At 48.0% G+C, this 15,281-nt stretch overlaps 5 protein-coding genes across 5 annotated transcripts; all 5 read right to left on the bottom strand.

Moving 5' to 3' along the window:
* Positions 1-203: 203 nt before the first annotated feature.
* On the bottom strand, positions 204-1,876 carry FOXG_16184 (uncharacterized protein; the record flags this gene model as incomplete). Its single annotated transcript, XM_018396262.1, has 4 exons — positions 204-911; positions 1,002-1,355; positions 1,416-1,732; positions 1,811-1,876. The coding sequence occupies 4 exons, from the start codon at positions 1,874-1,876 to the stop codon at positions 263-265; spliced, it is 1,386 nt and encodes a 461-aa protein (XP_018256796.1). The 3' UTR covers positions 204-262.
* A 42-nt stretch (positions 1,877-1,918) lies between these two features.
* On the bottom strand, positions 1,919-2,793 carry FOXG_22359 (uncharacterized protein; the record flags this gene model as incomplete). Its single annotated transcript, XM_018402766.1, has 2 exons — positions 1,919-2,491; positions 2,590-2,793. 2 exons carry the CDS (start codon positions 2,791-2,793, stop codon positions 1,919-1,921), a joined length of 777 nt encoding a protein of 258 aa, XP_018256795.1.
* Positions 2,794-3,869: 1,076 nt separating this feature from the next.
* On the bottom strand, positions 3,870-5,193 carry FOXG_16183 (uncharacterized protein). Its single transcript, XM_018396261.1, has 2 exons — positions 5,109-5,193; positions 3,870-5,037 (listed from the first exon to the last, which is right to left on the bottom strand). The coding sequence occupies exons 1-2, from the start codon at positions 5,110-5,112 to the stop codon at positions 4,229-4,231; spliced, it is 813 nt and encodes a 270-aa protein (XP_018256794.1). The 5' UTR covers positions 5,113-5,193; the 3' UTR covers positions 3,870-4,228.
* A 3,066-nt stretch (positions 5,194-8,259) lies between these two features.
* Positions 8,260-9,535, bottom strand: FOXG_22358 (uncharacterized protein). The gene has a single exon (XM_018402765.1). It carries the CDS (start codon positions 9,474-9,476, stop codon positions 8,313-8,315), a length of 1,164 nt encoding a protein of 387 aa, XP_018256793.1. The 5' UTR covers positions 9,477-9,535; the 3' UTR covers positions 8,260-8,312.
* A 2,050-nt stretch (positions 9,536-11,585) lies between these two features.
* FOXG_16182 (uncharacterized protein) lies at positions 11,586-12,565 on the bottom strand (the record flags this gene model as incomplete). The annotated part of the gene is made up of 2 exons (XM_018396260.1): positions 11,586-12,376; positions 12,520-12,565. 2 exons carry the CDS (start codon positions 12,563-12,565, stop codon positions 11,586-11,588), a joined length of 837 nt encoding a protein of 278 aa, XP_018256792.1.
* Between the last annotated feature and the right edge of the window lie 2,716 nt (positions 12,566-15,281).

The following is a 15,281-nucleotide window of genomic DNA, read 5'->3' as shown; positions in this document are numbered from 1 at the left end:
ACTAATTATGGTCTGCCGCCTCTTGGAAACTCGAAGACCTTTCGTAAAAAATATTAGGCTTCCGCACGGTATACTCGATGCGATGTATGTCTGTCTTAAATCTCACGTTTTGACTAGGCAGAGGCGATGTACGCTTAACCCTGACTCAAATGCTTCAGACTTTACCCGAATTAAGGATGTCCAGACAAGATGACAGAGAACAACCACCTTATCTAGTCGAAGTCCTGAGTTGTAACATCTCCTTCCAGTCCTTCTACTTAACCTAGCCATCCTTACATCCAGATATCACGCCCAAAATTGAGCTACCAGATTCCTCACCAACCGTCAACTTCGCTAACCGACGTATCCAATTATCATGCGGCTGCCGGTCCGGATCGTTCGCTATATGTATGATGCCTGGCGGACAATGGCTCTCCATACGTAACTTGCGCTCTTCAGTCGCTTCCGGCCCTTCTTGCCGAATAGTTATGAAACCCTGCAGTACGTTTGAGTCGCTAGGCGTCATGCGACTGAGGACTTCTTCGAGTACTCTTTTCGGCAAGTAATAGCCCCTCCCCTGATCGCTGAGACCTTTCTGCGCGATGAATAGTGTGGCCTTGGCGGCTCGGGGATCTGTATTCCCCACATCCATACTAGACACTTCTGGCTTGGAGGAATCTCGGGCCGTGAGAAAATCGACCTTGGTAAGAACCAGCAAGGCAAGCATGGCGGGGAACTGGGCCAGAATCATGTTGCCGTATTCGAAGCTATGGCGGAGATAGTGGACGCGCAGAATGGTCTCAAAGTAGGCTCTGTACTTGGCAAGAGATTTCTGGAGCTCGTCTTGATCAAGCAGAAGTGACGGCGAGCCGCTATTCCCATATGATGTTAGGATTTCGTAAAGTTGGATAAGGGCATAGTAGTAATGGAGGCTTTGGTTGATCATCAGTCTACTCTATTCTTGGTGCAGTGGCGGAACAAGGGTGTATCACTGCCCCATACAAGACGAACGATATACTTACTGTAATTTGAGTTGCGATGGAAAGACGATATGTGACGCTAACAACGGGTCTGGCAATGTGCGGTACCATGCTTCTAGCTTCTCTACTGTTTCAATGATTCTTCCTGCCCCGCTTCGAACTGCTTGATTGTCGATTTCATTCGTTGAAGCTTGAAGCATGGCCGCGTTGAGGATGAGGCTGAATTCGACCCTGGCCTTGAAAGTATAACGGTACTGCATTGGCACTAATACAGAAGTCGAGGGATACTTGAGCCAACTTTCGCCATACCAGTCGGGATTGAGGTCCGGATCGGGCAACGGACTTTGGGGCGGAGTTCGCAACAGCGGTGTTGTCTGGAACTGAAGACTTAGCGTACTACATTTAATTAGCGAACTGAAGCACCGCATTGGAAATATTAGGGTTTATGTTTCATACCACTGCCAATGAAAGAGTGACCAAGCCGTAAGATTGTAGGAGTGGCGTAATTTCTTGTGCATTATATATGTTGTTGGCTCGAACAGCCCCAACTCATGAGCAATATCGATAGCCTGGACTAGATACGCTGACGACAGTTTATCTATGCCGAACATGTTTACAATGGTATTGATGATGATAGCAGCTTGTAGAGTCGTCAAGCTTCTCTCGCGGGATTCTTCGACAGCCCATAGCCTTTTGGCCTCGGCAAGAAATTTATAACCCAGGCTATTCGGGTTCCAAAACTCCGCTGGTTGTGAGAGGTAATTTTGGCAATGCTAGCAAAGAGAACGGTAAGTACAAATTTCAAGAGGAGCCAGGAGATCTGCAGACTCTCAAGATTCATAACGACTTACACATCCGACCGCTAGGATGGCGTTGACAAGAAGTGGAGAACAAAAGGTGCCAGATCCAGCCAGCATACCGTCCAGGAAGTAATCCTTATGAAAAAAGGTGAACCAATCTTATTCGTAAAGAAAGTAGGCACGTATGAATGTTCTCATCATGTCATCGTCAGCGTTAACGGTAGTCCACTTGGAAGGAATAATCTCATCCATCCTAGGGTCAACAATAAAGGCTGCGTGAACCGGCCTCAAGTACTGGGCTTTATACTTCTGTTCGGATTCCGACAGCGGCGGGACACTGACGTTGCCGGACTCATCATTCTCATTCCACTCGTAAATCAAGGAGTGAATGAAAGGGTTTGTCGGAGTTTGCAAGTATGAGGGCATCAGGCGTGAGTAAAGAAACTGATAGCGATATCTGGTTTCGGGCTCCAGCTGAACTTGATGAAGGAGATCTGCTGTGCTGAGTTGATGCGCCATAGTCTCGGCATCGGTACCGGCTCGAATGCGACGGAAAATCTCGTGGGCTTCAGCCTCTGGCCGAGTCTGTATAGCTCGATAGACAATAGCAGCAGGATGCGACACTTGAAGCGCTTCTAACCTCTGCCTATAATTACCTTCAGGTGTTTGCCGGTAAACACAATCGATGTGCTTTGCTCGACACTGAGAACATGTCGGCCGAGCACCGTTGCACTATGCAAACCATTCAGCCCACGTTTGAATGAACCTTCAAGCGAAGGGCTACTTCCCGAGGTTAGGGCTTAAAGAGACTGGGTTTAGTAGTGACGTACCTTGATCTTCCGTTGTCGACAGGATTCGCAGGCTAAAGATGTAGGAGCTCCTCTTCGTACTAGGGGAGCTGTTCGATACTCGGCATGGGTCACTACGGGATGAGGGTGCAGAGCTGGTAGTAAAGGTCGAAGATTAGTCCCCTGACTTGATTTGCGTGTTAATGAGGTCGAAGGATCTGAGAAATTGGAAGGTCCGTTTCGCATCATGCGTCCGGAACGACGGTTGCGGCGTTGGCATATATGCAAAGCTACGGCCTCCAGCTATTTAACTGAATGATAACCTAGTCTCCTAGATAAACCTTTCAAGGAAACTTACAGGTAAAGCCAACGTGTAATTTGCTTATGATGTCCCTTATGATCAGGTAAGAGCCGCCCCTTGCAGCAGTTGTTTCCTTAACAAGAATGATGTCATGGTGGTCAAAGGATGATCCTCACATGCCGCAATCTTGCGTACGTTTTCTCCGCTATTGATTGGATGGACCACATTGACGTATCATATCTGCCTCTGGTCAGCCCGTTGCGCCGCAGCAAAGCCGAGGGAAATATGGGCAATCCCATCTATGACTGCCTGGGTCTTACGTCACTGATACACCCAAATTCTTACATAATCCGGGGAGAGACTGAAGAAGCTCCATAAGGTTAAAGCTTACCAGATCAGACGATCTAGAAACGTACACGACAGGCCTAGACAAGGGATTCCTGCAACGGGGAACAAATAAACACACACCATAACCGTGACATTATCTCCCCGTAGCTTGTTCCCAGTTAAGTTTTATAATCGTATGGCATCCTGGAATCCTGGGTTAGGGGTTGTTTCTTTGGATTATTTCCTGGCGACCCTATTAGCGCATTCTTGCTGAGATCTGAATGAGATGGAGAGGATGAGTCTCCCACGTTTGCAGTCGCTTGGTGGCTGCCTGTCAAAACCCCTGAGCCGTGCCACCAGGATCTTTGCGGACGCCTCTGCTGTCCCCCTTCGAGGGTTAGGCTGGCCGTCTCCTCACCTGGTCGTTGGCCCATCAACACAGCCTTACTGCTCTGACACCCTGGACCATGCCTAGGACCTACAAGCCTTTGAAGAGCCTGAAATGGGGGCTGGAGGCATGCAACCACAACCCGCAGGCTCGGATAGTCACAACATCTTGCTGATATGGTATCGATAGAAGAGACGTCAGACCTGGCCTCCCTTGCAAGATCTTGATGATGGGTGGGAAAATGCCACCCTTACGACACATTTGGAATACTACTAGATGTCTAGGATTTATAAGGAAGGAATGATCCAGGCGACAGTTCAGTACGCACGAAAATCTCTGTTGACAAAGTCTCCCAGCGCCGCTGGGCCAGCGGGGAGTAAGCAGAAGAGTATCTACGTAATACTTGCTAAAAAGCCCAAGAAAAAGGCCATTTCCTCAGATTATTTTCCAGATCCCCAAGATTGAATAGATGCTTCCCGATGCCACTCGTCCTGACATCCTCCTAATTGTTCAACCATTGTAATGATAAAATATGCGTCATCTTGTTAATTCGTATCCTTCATCAAAGATCGTCGTCGTGTCTGTAAATCGCATAACTACTGTTTTCTCCAGTATTTCGTCCAATTGAAGTAATGCTCATGTTATCAGGGCTGCTGGCATTGCTTTTAGTCTCCTAGGTCTTGGATATAGCGATGGGCTTCGTTAGCGATGTACTCCTGGATAAGGGCGCAGTCGCAGTCGGTGTGCTGAAGGAGCTTCATCTTGAGGTTATAAACCTGAAGAGTTAGGTCTGTCGCACAGGTTAACAAGTCGCGGTTAATCTGCTCCATATCCTTTTCGGCAGACTTGAGTTTTCTCTCATCTTCTTGCTTCCTGATGCGGAATTTATTGGACGCAATTCGATTCCTCTCCTGGACTTTTCTGGTGTTGGCGTTATTTTTAAAATGCGGAGACGAAAGATTTGTCACTGCAGCGTCGTTGGTACTGCCACGCTTTTTTGTATTCTCGTGAACTTCTGCTGCTGCTTTTTCTTTTGCTTTTGTCTTCTTGGTGGAATCGCGTCCCGATGATTTTGTCGGATCGCGCTCGGCGTGGTTCGGTTTTCGTTTCTGATCGTCCGATTGCGTTGAAGAAGAGCGTCGTCGACCGTCCGAGTTGCTAGGGGATCTTTCAGGGCTAGTTAACTCGCGAGTTCGTGGTGGTGTGGGATACTGCTGGGAGAAGATAGAGCCGGTCAAGTTGGTTGAGGCAGGAGCATATCCGTAGTTGAGAATGAAATCATCGACATCGTATTCGTGCTGGGCGTTGCTGCCAACGGCTTCAGACGGCCCTGGGAATTTGGGCTGGTCAGCGGCCCAACATTGCTCCCGCGCAGGATGAGACACGGTGCCGAAGTTGTGAACCGCCGACGGTTCGCACAGAGATTCCATCGGTGGAGCGGCGCTCTGAGCCATGGCGAAGGCTAGGAGTATGTCTGTTTAGGGACTTAGTGTAAGCACGGAACGGTCACGAAGGGGTTAGCGTTGGACCAAGGGAGGGCCGTACCCATTGCACTAAAATATACGAATTGGTCCCGATGTGACTTGATGATGCCTTAAGGACTGAGTTGAGTAGAGATATTGATGAAAGATGATCGCCTTGAAATAAGGGAAGAAGCGAAGGAGACTCTAGACGATCGTGATGGAAATAAGAAGGAAAGAAGCAATGGCAAAGTGACGATTGTGACGTGACCAGCAAGCTACTTGCCATTTTGAAAAGAACGTTGATAAAAGGAGCATGGGGGGAAGGGCAGGGGGGGGAATCGGCCGGAGGAGATTGACCGGATAAGCCTTGATTGAGTCTGAGTGAGTCGCTATAGAGTAGATCATCAGGGCCAGAGCCAGACACAAGACATGCCAGAGGAACTTCCTGGCTGGGCAACAGGTCATACAGGTATACGACTTCTAGTAGGAGAGGTGATATCAAGCGCTGTAACGCATAGAGTATACCAGGGTACTGTGTCCTGAAACTCTGCTATCTATCCGCACCACGCCGCATACCACAATCTAATCTCGATCAATTGAGTACGAGGGATGGGGGGCATAAGCAGAGAGCTCAATCTGAGCTGTAAGCGGAAGCCGGCATAAAGAAAATCAAGTGAAACTTCAAGAGTAGTGACACGCAAATTCGAATGCGAATGACGCCTGAAGCGAGCTACCTGGTTACGAGACGACTGAGGTTATCTCCACGGACCCAGCGTTGGCGACAAGCGAAGGTCAATTGTAGGCACTTGACACGGATAAAGGAGAAAAATGAGAGGAGTTGAGATCAGGAAGCGGGCAATGGCGGGTTGGTTGCTTCAGGGTTCAACAAGGCTGTTATTGGGCAGGCCCACAGTAAAGAGCCAAGAGCGATTGGACAGTAAGTGGGCCTTGCCTGGAGAAGCTCCAATGAATTAATGATTTACAGACTGGACTCCGTCGCCTTTGATTCGTAGGATGCATCCGGTGGCTGCGGTGAGATTGACTAACAGCAAGTCGATGTATTGGGAAAAAGGACTGGCGGAACATATTAATGAGGCAATCAGTACGCTGCCCCCAGCGTAAAACCAGAGGTCGCCTCCTGCCCGAAGCTATATAACTTGTTAGGTAAGGATTGCTAATTGGAAGTTGGGGGATTGCAACGTGACCCTACACGATTGGTAGTCTAGAACGACACTCGAAAAAGCTCTGCGGACATATTAGAGGATAAAAAGGGCACGATCTCGATTTTGAGTAAATGTCACATGCCTGTCTTTTGACACATGGCTTGCGACGCCCGATCCTTCATACCTAATTCACCGGCCAAGGAATGGGATGACCCAGCGTCCCTATTGGTGTTTCCCAAAGTTCTGTCCTATCAGAGGCCTCGGCGCAGGTCTCCGGTCAGGGGCCAAAGTTTTGCGGCAACACATTGCGGGGTCGCTCACTTTGACTTTAACTAGCATATTACTCGCCACGGCTTGTGGCCTTGAAAGAGATTGTCTCCTGAAATTTGAGATATTTGCAGAATATCAAGCATGCCAGCATACTTTGCGTCTAATGCGCCTTGACAACACGTAGAATGCGTCCATCCGCGGGAGACTAGAGCTGGCACCTCAACCGTTTCCTCGCAACTCGTGCAGCCTGCAGCCTGATCATTTGCTTTGCCTTCCCGAGTATGAAAGCTCTGCATAGACTTGTTGATAGTCCCGACGTTGAGCCAGGTTCGTTCTGCTTCACCATAAGCGGCCCAGGTTCGTTCATGATCGAGGGGAGGCTTGGTGTCTTAAGATTGAGAAAGCCTTGTTGCATAAGACCTTGGTGTAGAGGTACTTTGTTCTTATCCCACGTCAAATAACTCGCGGCTGGTGAAAGATACCTTTGCATGTGGGTAGATGCCTGCCAAGGTATAACTTTTCGTCTTACAGCGCCCCCTCTGTCGATCATGATGCTTTGCTGTCCGACTCATTCAAGAAGGCGTAAGGAGACAGGCCGACCAGGTGTTGCGATCGCAGAAAGTGCATATCGTCTGCTGATTTTGCGATCCGCGTCCTGGCTGCTCGAGGGCATCAGATTTAATCGAGTGCCGCCCGACTGTTAGCCTCCAGAATTCGTAATTAATACCAACCACCTTGAATAGAGCCATCATCCACATGAACCAACCACACTCCGCCTGGGATGTGTGACAGTCTCAAGGGGGCTGGATGGAGCCATGGGATGCATCTTCTTCTTGGTCCCATCCGGTACTTCCTTACTAGGCCGCATTCATGTCTTTGTCCGCTGATCACATTACGTGACGCCCTGTCTTGATCCCGTCTACCTTCCTGGAGGATTTCCGCCAAAAGGTCTCGCTGGTTCATGTTTCTCAACATCTCGCTCAGCTCTACCATCAGACCCCGAATAATCTCCTCCCCAAGCTGAGATGCCCAGGCTTATCGATCAATCTCGGAAGGGATGGTATGGTAGGCGTAATTCTTCATCACATCATCCTCAGCTGATCGCCGAAAGAGCTGTCTGTACCAAGGCTCATTTGTAACCCTCAGCAGGCCCACCCAAGCTGCAGCCACTTTCCCGCTCATCTCCGCTAACCGGTCCCTTTCGACGCTCATCCCAGGCATGAACCACCCGCTCCCCTCGCGTAAAGCCTTTCATGACTGCATAATCTCGCCCAGTCCCCCTCCCCTCCAAGGGCTTGGCATAATCTTAAATGACCACCCCCTCTCCCCCAGAAACAAAGAAAAGAGGTCGTGAGTGGGCCTTGTTTCCGCGGTCGTTGAAGTTTAATAACTCATTGAATTCATGGCTAAGACAGAGATGTCGATGTCACGAATGAATTAAGTCCTGTACCTTGAGGATAGGGCTGCAAAAATAAGTCAGCCAGATGGAGTGGGTACGCTTTCTCAAGTGTAAAAAATCCAACAGGGAGCGTCCATGGTGTCAGGCCAAATAAAACTCCCGGACCCTAGGCTTTCTGCTAATCTGATCAACGCCCAACATTGGCGAAGGACTGGTCACGCTCGCCACAATACCACCCTCAGATGTTTTGAAAGCCTTTTGCTCAAATATTGCTACCCGTTGGAATGCCAAGTTGGCTCGCCCTACACGAGTCAACGGGTAGATATAGAAGGTAAATTGTTAGTTTAGTTCAGATTTAGGCCCTAATCTCATTTGACTGATCTGACGGCAGCCCTGCGAAACTCATCCAAGACTGTATACGTCGTTTCAGCTACGAAGTTGTAAATCGCGTGTCTTAACCCTCCAGATGAAATTGTACAACCCGTCGTACCTCGGGAAATGTTTCTACACCGATGGATGAGGCCCAAACTTGACTGACCAAAGTTGCATAATCTGCCCACGGCAGCATGAACCAAAAATAGCCATGGAAATCATCGGAAATGTCATCCGGATTAGCCCAAATATCATTAACAATATCAAAAACATCCATTTGCACATCTATTGGCAAAGGAAGATGTAGCATGTCTTCGCTGTCGGCATCGCCAAGTCGTATATGATATTGACCCTCGAAAAGCTTTACCCCTGCACTCCAATCATTAAGTAATCCAAGTTGCCAGTCAAGGTTTCTTTCTCGGCGAAAATCATCTTCGATAACGTTCCAGGGAATGTCGCATTTTGGAAGACGGCTCCGTAATGCTAGAAACCAGTTTACATCATTCTCCTTGTCAAGATCCAAGATTAAAAAATCATTCTGGGTTCCAACCGAAAACCTGGAGATTGGGAGGTTGTACGATCGGCAAACGAGTTGTAATTCTTTGACCCTCGAGGAATATGATGGGCCAAATTCTGAGGAATAAAAATGAGATAGTGATGTAGACCAATAAGACAGTTCCTCCAGATGTAACGCATTCCCGATGTGCTTCGGACAGAGAATTACAGTTTCAAAGACGTTTGAGATATAATCAAAATGACCTTTGATGTCCTGGTGGAGATCGATATAGAGTAAGTCGCGTTTTGGATCAACCCAGCCGTATATGCGGTCCACATATCCAAAGGTACAGACGTCATATCTGCATGAGATAAGGTAAAGTTCTCGATTCCTGATGGTGATTTCCCGGACTTCTTTGCACAAGCACATAAATCCTGGCAAGTCGTGTCGATAGTGAGGGTACTGCCTCCCATTTCCTTCAATTCGGCGCGCATATGGAATGTATACTCGAGGAGAAGATGGAGAGAAAGCCAGGTTCCAAATCTTGCTTCGGATTCCTGCGGGTAGTTTTGCGAAATAGCTGAATTCATAGAGTTGCCTCGCCGTGTTTTGAGACGGCGACGATTGTCGGGCTGAGATATCGGCCGAAATATGAGGAGGCTGACATGCTTTGTCACCTTTGCAGGAGAGTGGTCCGCATCGTGCATTTAACGAAGGAATAATCGTCAGTACTGAAGATTCATCTTCCATTCTGATCCGCCGTCAAATGATGAACGAGAGCATGCAAAATTGCCAGAGTGAATGGGGGGGAAATGGCGGTCAATAAATGAATAAATTCATTCCGCCCGGAAGGCCTTGTATGGCCAAGTGCGCTAGGCTGTTTACGGCGCTTAACTTTATCTTTGTCGGTCAATAGGCGGCCCCAAGCTAAATTGAGTTCGTTACATCAGGGGCAAAAGATTGTGCAAGTTGTAAAGTAATATGTCACGCAGCTCCTAAATGACAAGCTGGATGCGGCTGGACTGTTTGCATTCTTAGCTTAAGCACTGCTGGTTCAGACTGGGTAATATCCACATATCTTCAAGCTTGAAAGTATAACCCGTAGCCGCCATACTCCCTGTCTTTGTGGTGACTATTATTGCACGCCTGCCAGGCTAAGGTGTGTGATGCATAGGATCTGAGCCGTGGAAAACAGGATTAGCAAGTTAACACTAGATAAGACCGTACTCTACTGTGAAGACACGTCTTTTATCCTCGAAACTGGTTCTTTCAAACTCTCGGTACAATGGCGACGTTCTAGACCGCGGTCTACTGGCGAAAGTACTAAAGGTTAGGCCCCTTCCTTGTCTAACCTGACCCACAAGGTAACAATACTCATCCCGACTAGACTGTTTCCGTCCTTCAGTCCGTCACCAGCAACCTCTCCTCACATGTATAAGTCCATCACCTCGGAACTACAACTATCAAGGGAAAAACATAATACATCACAACAGGTGGTTTAATAAAAGCACAGACAGCCAAGAATGAAAGGGTAGAGTTAACTATAGTAGAAAACCCCGGGATTAAGGGCTAAAGTGGACCTTATCTAAGAGATTAATAAAAGGTTTTATTGACAGCCAGAGACCAGTTATTCACCAAGAATCATGACAAATATGCCCGCATTGCTTATTCTCGAACGTTTGCTACGGCTATATTACTGTTACGTAAAAGCCTAGCTGTATAATCCTCGGGAATATAACCAATAATCATTTCGGAGTTGAGGTTTGGAAAATAAGCAAAAAAAACAGAGGGTGCCTAACATCCCCAGTCGCAACTACTCGCCAACTTCATCCCGGCTGCACGCTATATTTCATCTTAGAATCCACACCCCAGTTGTTTTGTACGAAAAAGGTTTGGTATTGGGTATTGGAACAGCTGTGCATCAAGAGCCAGACTGCACAGAATCAGACAGACTCTCAAAGTATAGACGCGGACAAAGACGCGTGGTGCAGCCACGCATTTCTTCAGACCTTCCATCCATCTAACCTTAGACGGAAGGAAGAAAAATCTTCCTGGAAGCACGAAGTTAGTGCCTTAAGAGTTTCCCTGGACCTTAGGGTACCATTTCCGACGAGAATGAACTGTAACATCAATCATGATGAGTTAGCTTTATGCTACTTATTTCCTTCACACTGAAAATGGCTCGTTAATATGATCGTACACTTGCTGTAACCCTAATCTTCAACGGGGATAACATCCGGAGTCTTTGTTAACCCTCAAACTGATAGAGCTCTGTCACCATTAGTAAAAAGCAAAAGTAATGGCCGCCTTTGCCTCCGGACAACTCCGATCCTCTCACGATGACCGCTCGGCGATCATAGTTCACCAATGAATGGTGTTAATTGGCTAATCAAGACCAGGAAGCAACCAATGGCAATATGTTGTCTTTCAGACTAGCCCTGCGCATTACACTTGCAACGTACACGTCAACAATCCAATCCTGAATGGCTTATTCCAACTGTCTCAGGAGGCCAAAGTTTGGCCAGTTATATCACAGCTAGCATGGCGATTCTTGCTAATGTAACTCCAAGCTTGGAAGTAGTTTATAATAACACACTTCGTGGCTTGCCGCTGGTCATATGAAGATCCAGAATTAGGGTATAGGGAGCGGGGTTATACGCATCCCAGAATCTGACAGATCGTCGTGGCTTGGGTCTGCCAGCGACAGTGCTAGGCAAGCTGACCAGAAGATCATGACACGGCACGTCAATGGTATCAGTGTGGGTACACACCAGTTTCAATTGGCGGGGTAATTTAACGAACTAACGAATGTGGCTGAGACTAGTACCTTGTTTACATGTTCCAGGCGGACTGCAGCTGCTAGTGTTGCAGTGCGTAGGGGTGAGAATGGGGAGTGTCGGGATTAAGCGGAGGATAATTGACGCAGAATCTGGCGTCTAGATGTTTGATGTGAATAATCTCTTCGCCATACTTTATGTCGGGTTGACGAAGCGCTTGAGGTATTGCACCGTGATGGCCCACCTCGATATACTCCATCTTGATAACATCCTTATTATATATAGCGCAAATGTTTGAGGAGCTAGTGGCGTTGAAGGGAAGGACCGGAGTGGGCACGCTGGTTGGGATATAGCCGGCACTATATTCGCCTGATGATGATGGGGCCGACATGTTGGAGGGGATAGGATGAGAGATGGTGCTCGCTAAGGATTTGCAGTTGTCAGACAAGGGGATATATTGTTGGCTGTAGTCGTTGAGGCAGCTGTAGTCGCTAGTGAATGGTGTTCCGTGAAGGCAAAGAATAGCATCGTTGCCAGTGCTGAGGTTGCCATTGCAAGCTGTTGATGTTGAGAGCTTGTCGGGAAATGAGAGTCGTCGTAGAGTTAGGCCTGGTCCAGGGGAAGATAACGAGGCCATTGGCGCCCCCATGATCTCCTTGAGTCGAATCAACTCTTTCTCGACTGTCTCATTGCGGCGCAATAGCTCTTGGATGGTCTGGTCACGACCTTGGTTGCTCTTGAGCTCCCCTAGTTCGCGCTCCAGCCGCTCAATGTGCCTTTTGGTGCGGGCGCGATTCGCCCTCTGGGCCTCTCGATCGTTGGCTCTCTTGCGGGCGAGCTGTACGGGAGTAAGGGTAGAAACCCTTCTGGTGCCTGAACAACGCTATATTAGTATGGTAAGGATAGTTTGCCCTGCTTTGCTTAGTTTTATTTCTATTGAATATAGAATACGGAGATCCATAGCATCAGGGCAATAAACAAGACTAATAAACAAATAAAGGAAAAAGGCAACTTACTCTTCCGCTTGGACTTCGCAGGTGCTGTTGATAATGATTGGTCCATGTTAATTGTGTATGAAGAGGCAGAAGGTCGGCTGAAGGTTGGCGGCAGGCGGGTGTTAAATATATTATTTTTTTGTTGTGTCTTTGTGTGTGCGTCTTTCTCTTCTCCCCAAGTTGTGAAGTTACCTGCCCTGCGATGGTAGACCAGTAGTATTCTTCACGTTCCAAGCCTTTAAGAAAGATATGCAAGTGAGGGTGTGTGGATTCGACCCACCTCAAAAACCCTTGAACCCTTGAGGAGACTTCCAAAAAGACCTCTACTCCTCCCGATGTCTACATCATCATTTTAGTTATGGTGTTTCATGGCTGATCTATCGTAATCTTAGACGACTGGGGTTAAGACTAGCTTAAGGGAGGATCTGCAGGGATCAGGAATGTGGTGCTGGGGTTCCATTCAACTCAGGGACCCAATCTTTGTACGTCGGAATTTTCCGCTAGCTCGCATTGGATGTTGTAGATAAGCGACTAGACCCATGCCGTCTGTACACGAAGGGACGTCCTAACAAGTAATTCAATTCTATTGATTTCATATTGATGCTGCCCAATAGGCATACATTCCGAAACATAAGCCATCTATGCCCCAGGCTCTCCACCTTTACTTCTCATCTCCACCAACTGGCTGGTACGCTAGCCAGGCAAATAACTACTCCGTTCCTGCTTCTGGAGACGATCGGCATCCCCCCTCGTTCTCACTTCTTTCCCATACTCATACATGTTCGTTCTTCAAGGCACCGCGCCCGATACTCCGACCGGATCCTCACGGCTGTTTTCATCATCCATCGCCGCCATACCACTCACTATCCGAGTTGAACGCCTAGGTGGTACATGAACGTTTCAGCTGTCTATCGCAGCAGCTTGGGCGACCTCTGAGCGGGACCATTGACTGGGCAAATTGCAAAGAAGCATTCTACGAGACTCTATTCTCCTATTTCTGCTCTGATTCGTCGAGTGCTGGCTTAATCGAGTTCTTGAGAGCGCATTGCAGTTAAACACATCTCTTGGTGCATCACCTCGCGGTGACTCGAGCTCTCTATCTCTGTTACTGGGAAGCCACACTTGAAAGACTACACTAAAAGAGCATGACCTTTTTTCTAGTATCCAATCCTCAATCAAGAAGAACAGATTCGCCCTGCAATCTTAACCGGATATTTCCGAACACTTCATTAGCCTAACGCACCGCCGAAGACTCGACATTAACAATCCCTTTTGTGAAGCAAATTTGCATGTCTGGAAACTCTGCAACTCGGTGTTGCTGGTTGTAGCTCCAATACGTTTTGATGGGCATCTCGGACAAATCGCGACATCACACTGCTTACATCCCCACCTTGATTGATGCCTTCTTTTATTGCTGCTGACTAGCCCCAAAAGCTTCATTGAGCTCCTTGACCTAGGCCTCCCAAGCTGATAACCCTGACAAGCAACGCAATTCCCTTTTTTCCCTCTTTGGACATATGTATGCTGTGCCACGGGCGTAAATTCATCCCCAACCCGAAATCTCCGCCATGGCTGACTTTCCTTATAGAATGCTTTGAATAGCTCGTTATACATGCGCCGGCGCCAATCTTTCTGATTTGTATATCGCTTCCAATGAGGCTGGCCGTGGAGTTGCAAAAGGAAGCTATTCACAAGGACCACATCTAACAGGAAGGCCCAAGCAAGAGCCTGCCAAGCGCCGCGGCGTATAGTATGATCGTAGCCCTGATATGCCCTCCTCTGGTCTCCTCGATCCACATGATTCATCTCATCATTATATACGGCAGCCACGGTAGGGATTGATATGAGCTTGACTGGCTCGTCACCAAAAAATCGCTGTATTGGCCGTGCTGTAGAAGTCGTTGTTGACGGCCGCTTCCTCCACCGCTCACATCTCTCATCGCCCTTAAACACGGTTGATAGGAATAACACAAGGGCTTTATCCTTCCACACGATTTGATTTACCTGTAGTAAGAATAGATAAGTTAGTAAGGAAATCGTAGCTAATAGAGTCAAGGCTTTCTACCTGATTATCTGGGGTAGGGATGACTTTGATCTCGTTGAATTTGAACCTTGATTTCCCTGATCTATCCTTCTTCTTGGCATCAATGAGCTCATTGAAGATGCCACAGTTAGGGCGGGCTGTGCCTGTAGCGCCGTGCCGTGCTGACGGAGAGAGAGAAAGAGGTCTGGCGAGGAGAAGAGATTATCCACAAAGACGTGATATATCGAATTCGGCAGTAGATTTATAAGGGCAATAACGACGCTTTGAGTCGAGTTCAATGCAATCACTTTATCCCCGCCGTCTGTGAGGACGTAGATAACTTCTTCAACCTTATCAGCCTCGCTAGCTTTCCTCTTTCGGCTGACTTTTCCTCTTCTTCCTCCTCGGCCGCCTCTCCCTCTTTGAGAAACCGATTTCTTCCTCTTTGAACGTTCAATGCCAACAGGACCGTGTTCTGCACCGGGCTGGTGCTAAATCCACCGTAAAAAGATACCTAACTGGGCCACAACCCATACCTTGAAGCCTGGATTAATAGGCTCGCCGGGCACATATGTGGCCTCTGAGTTCCTCCCTGTATAGCGGATCATGCCTTCATCTACAGCGAGATGAGAGCCCGGCTCACAGAGCTGCGTTGTGGCATATTGTATGTGCTCAGACCACGGTTGTGCGCATTGAAAGACCTCAGGGAAGCTCTCATCGTCAGTAAATTTGGTATAATCGAAGGGGCGAAGGTGACGAT

The sequence above is a fragment of the Fusarium oxysporum genome, chromosome 3, assembly GCF_000149955.1.
Source record: "Fusarium oxysporum f. sp. lycopersici 4287 chromosome 3, whole genome shotgun sequence".
In the NCBI taxonomy this organism is placed as follows: Eukaryota; Fungi; Ascomycota; class Sordariomycetes; order Hypocreales; family Nectriaceae; genus Fusarium; species Fusarium oxysporum.
The sequence above is the reverse complement of the archived record's forward strand: the minus strand, read 5'-3'. Positions and strand labels throughout refer to the sequence as shown.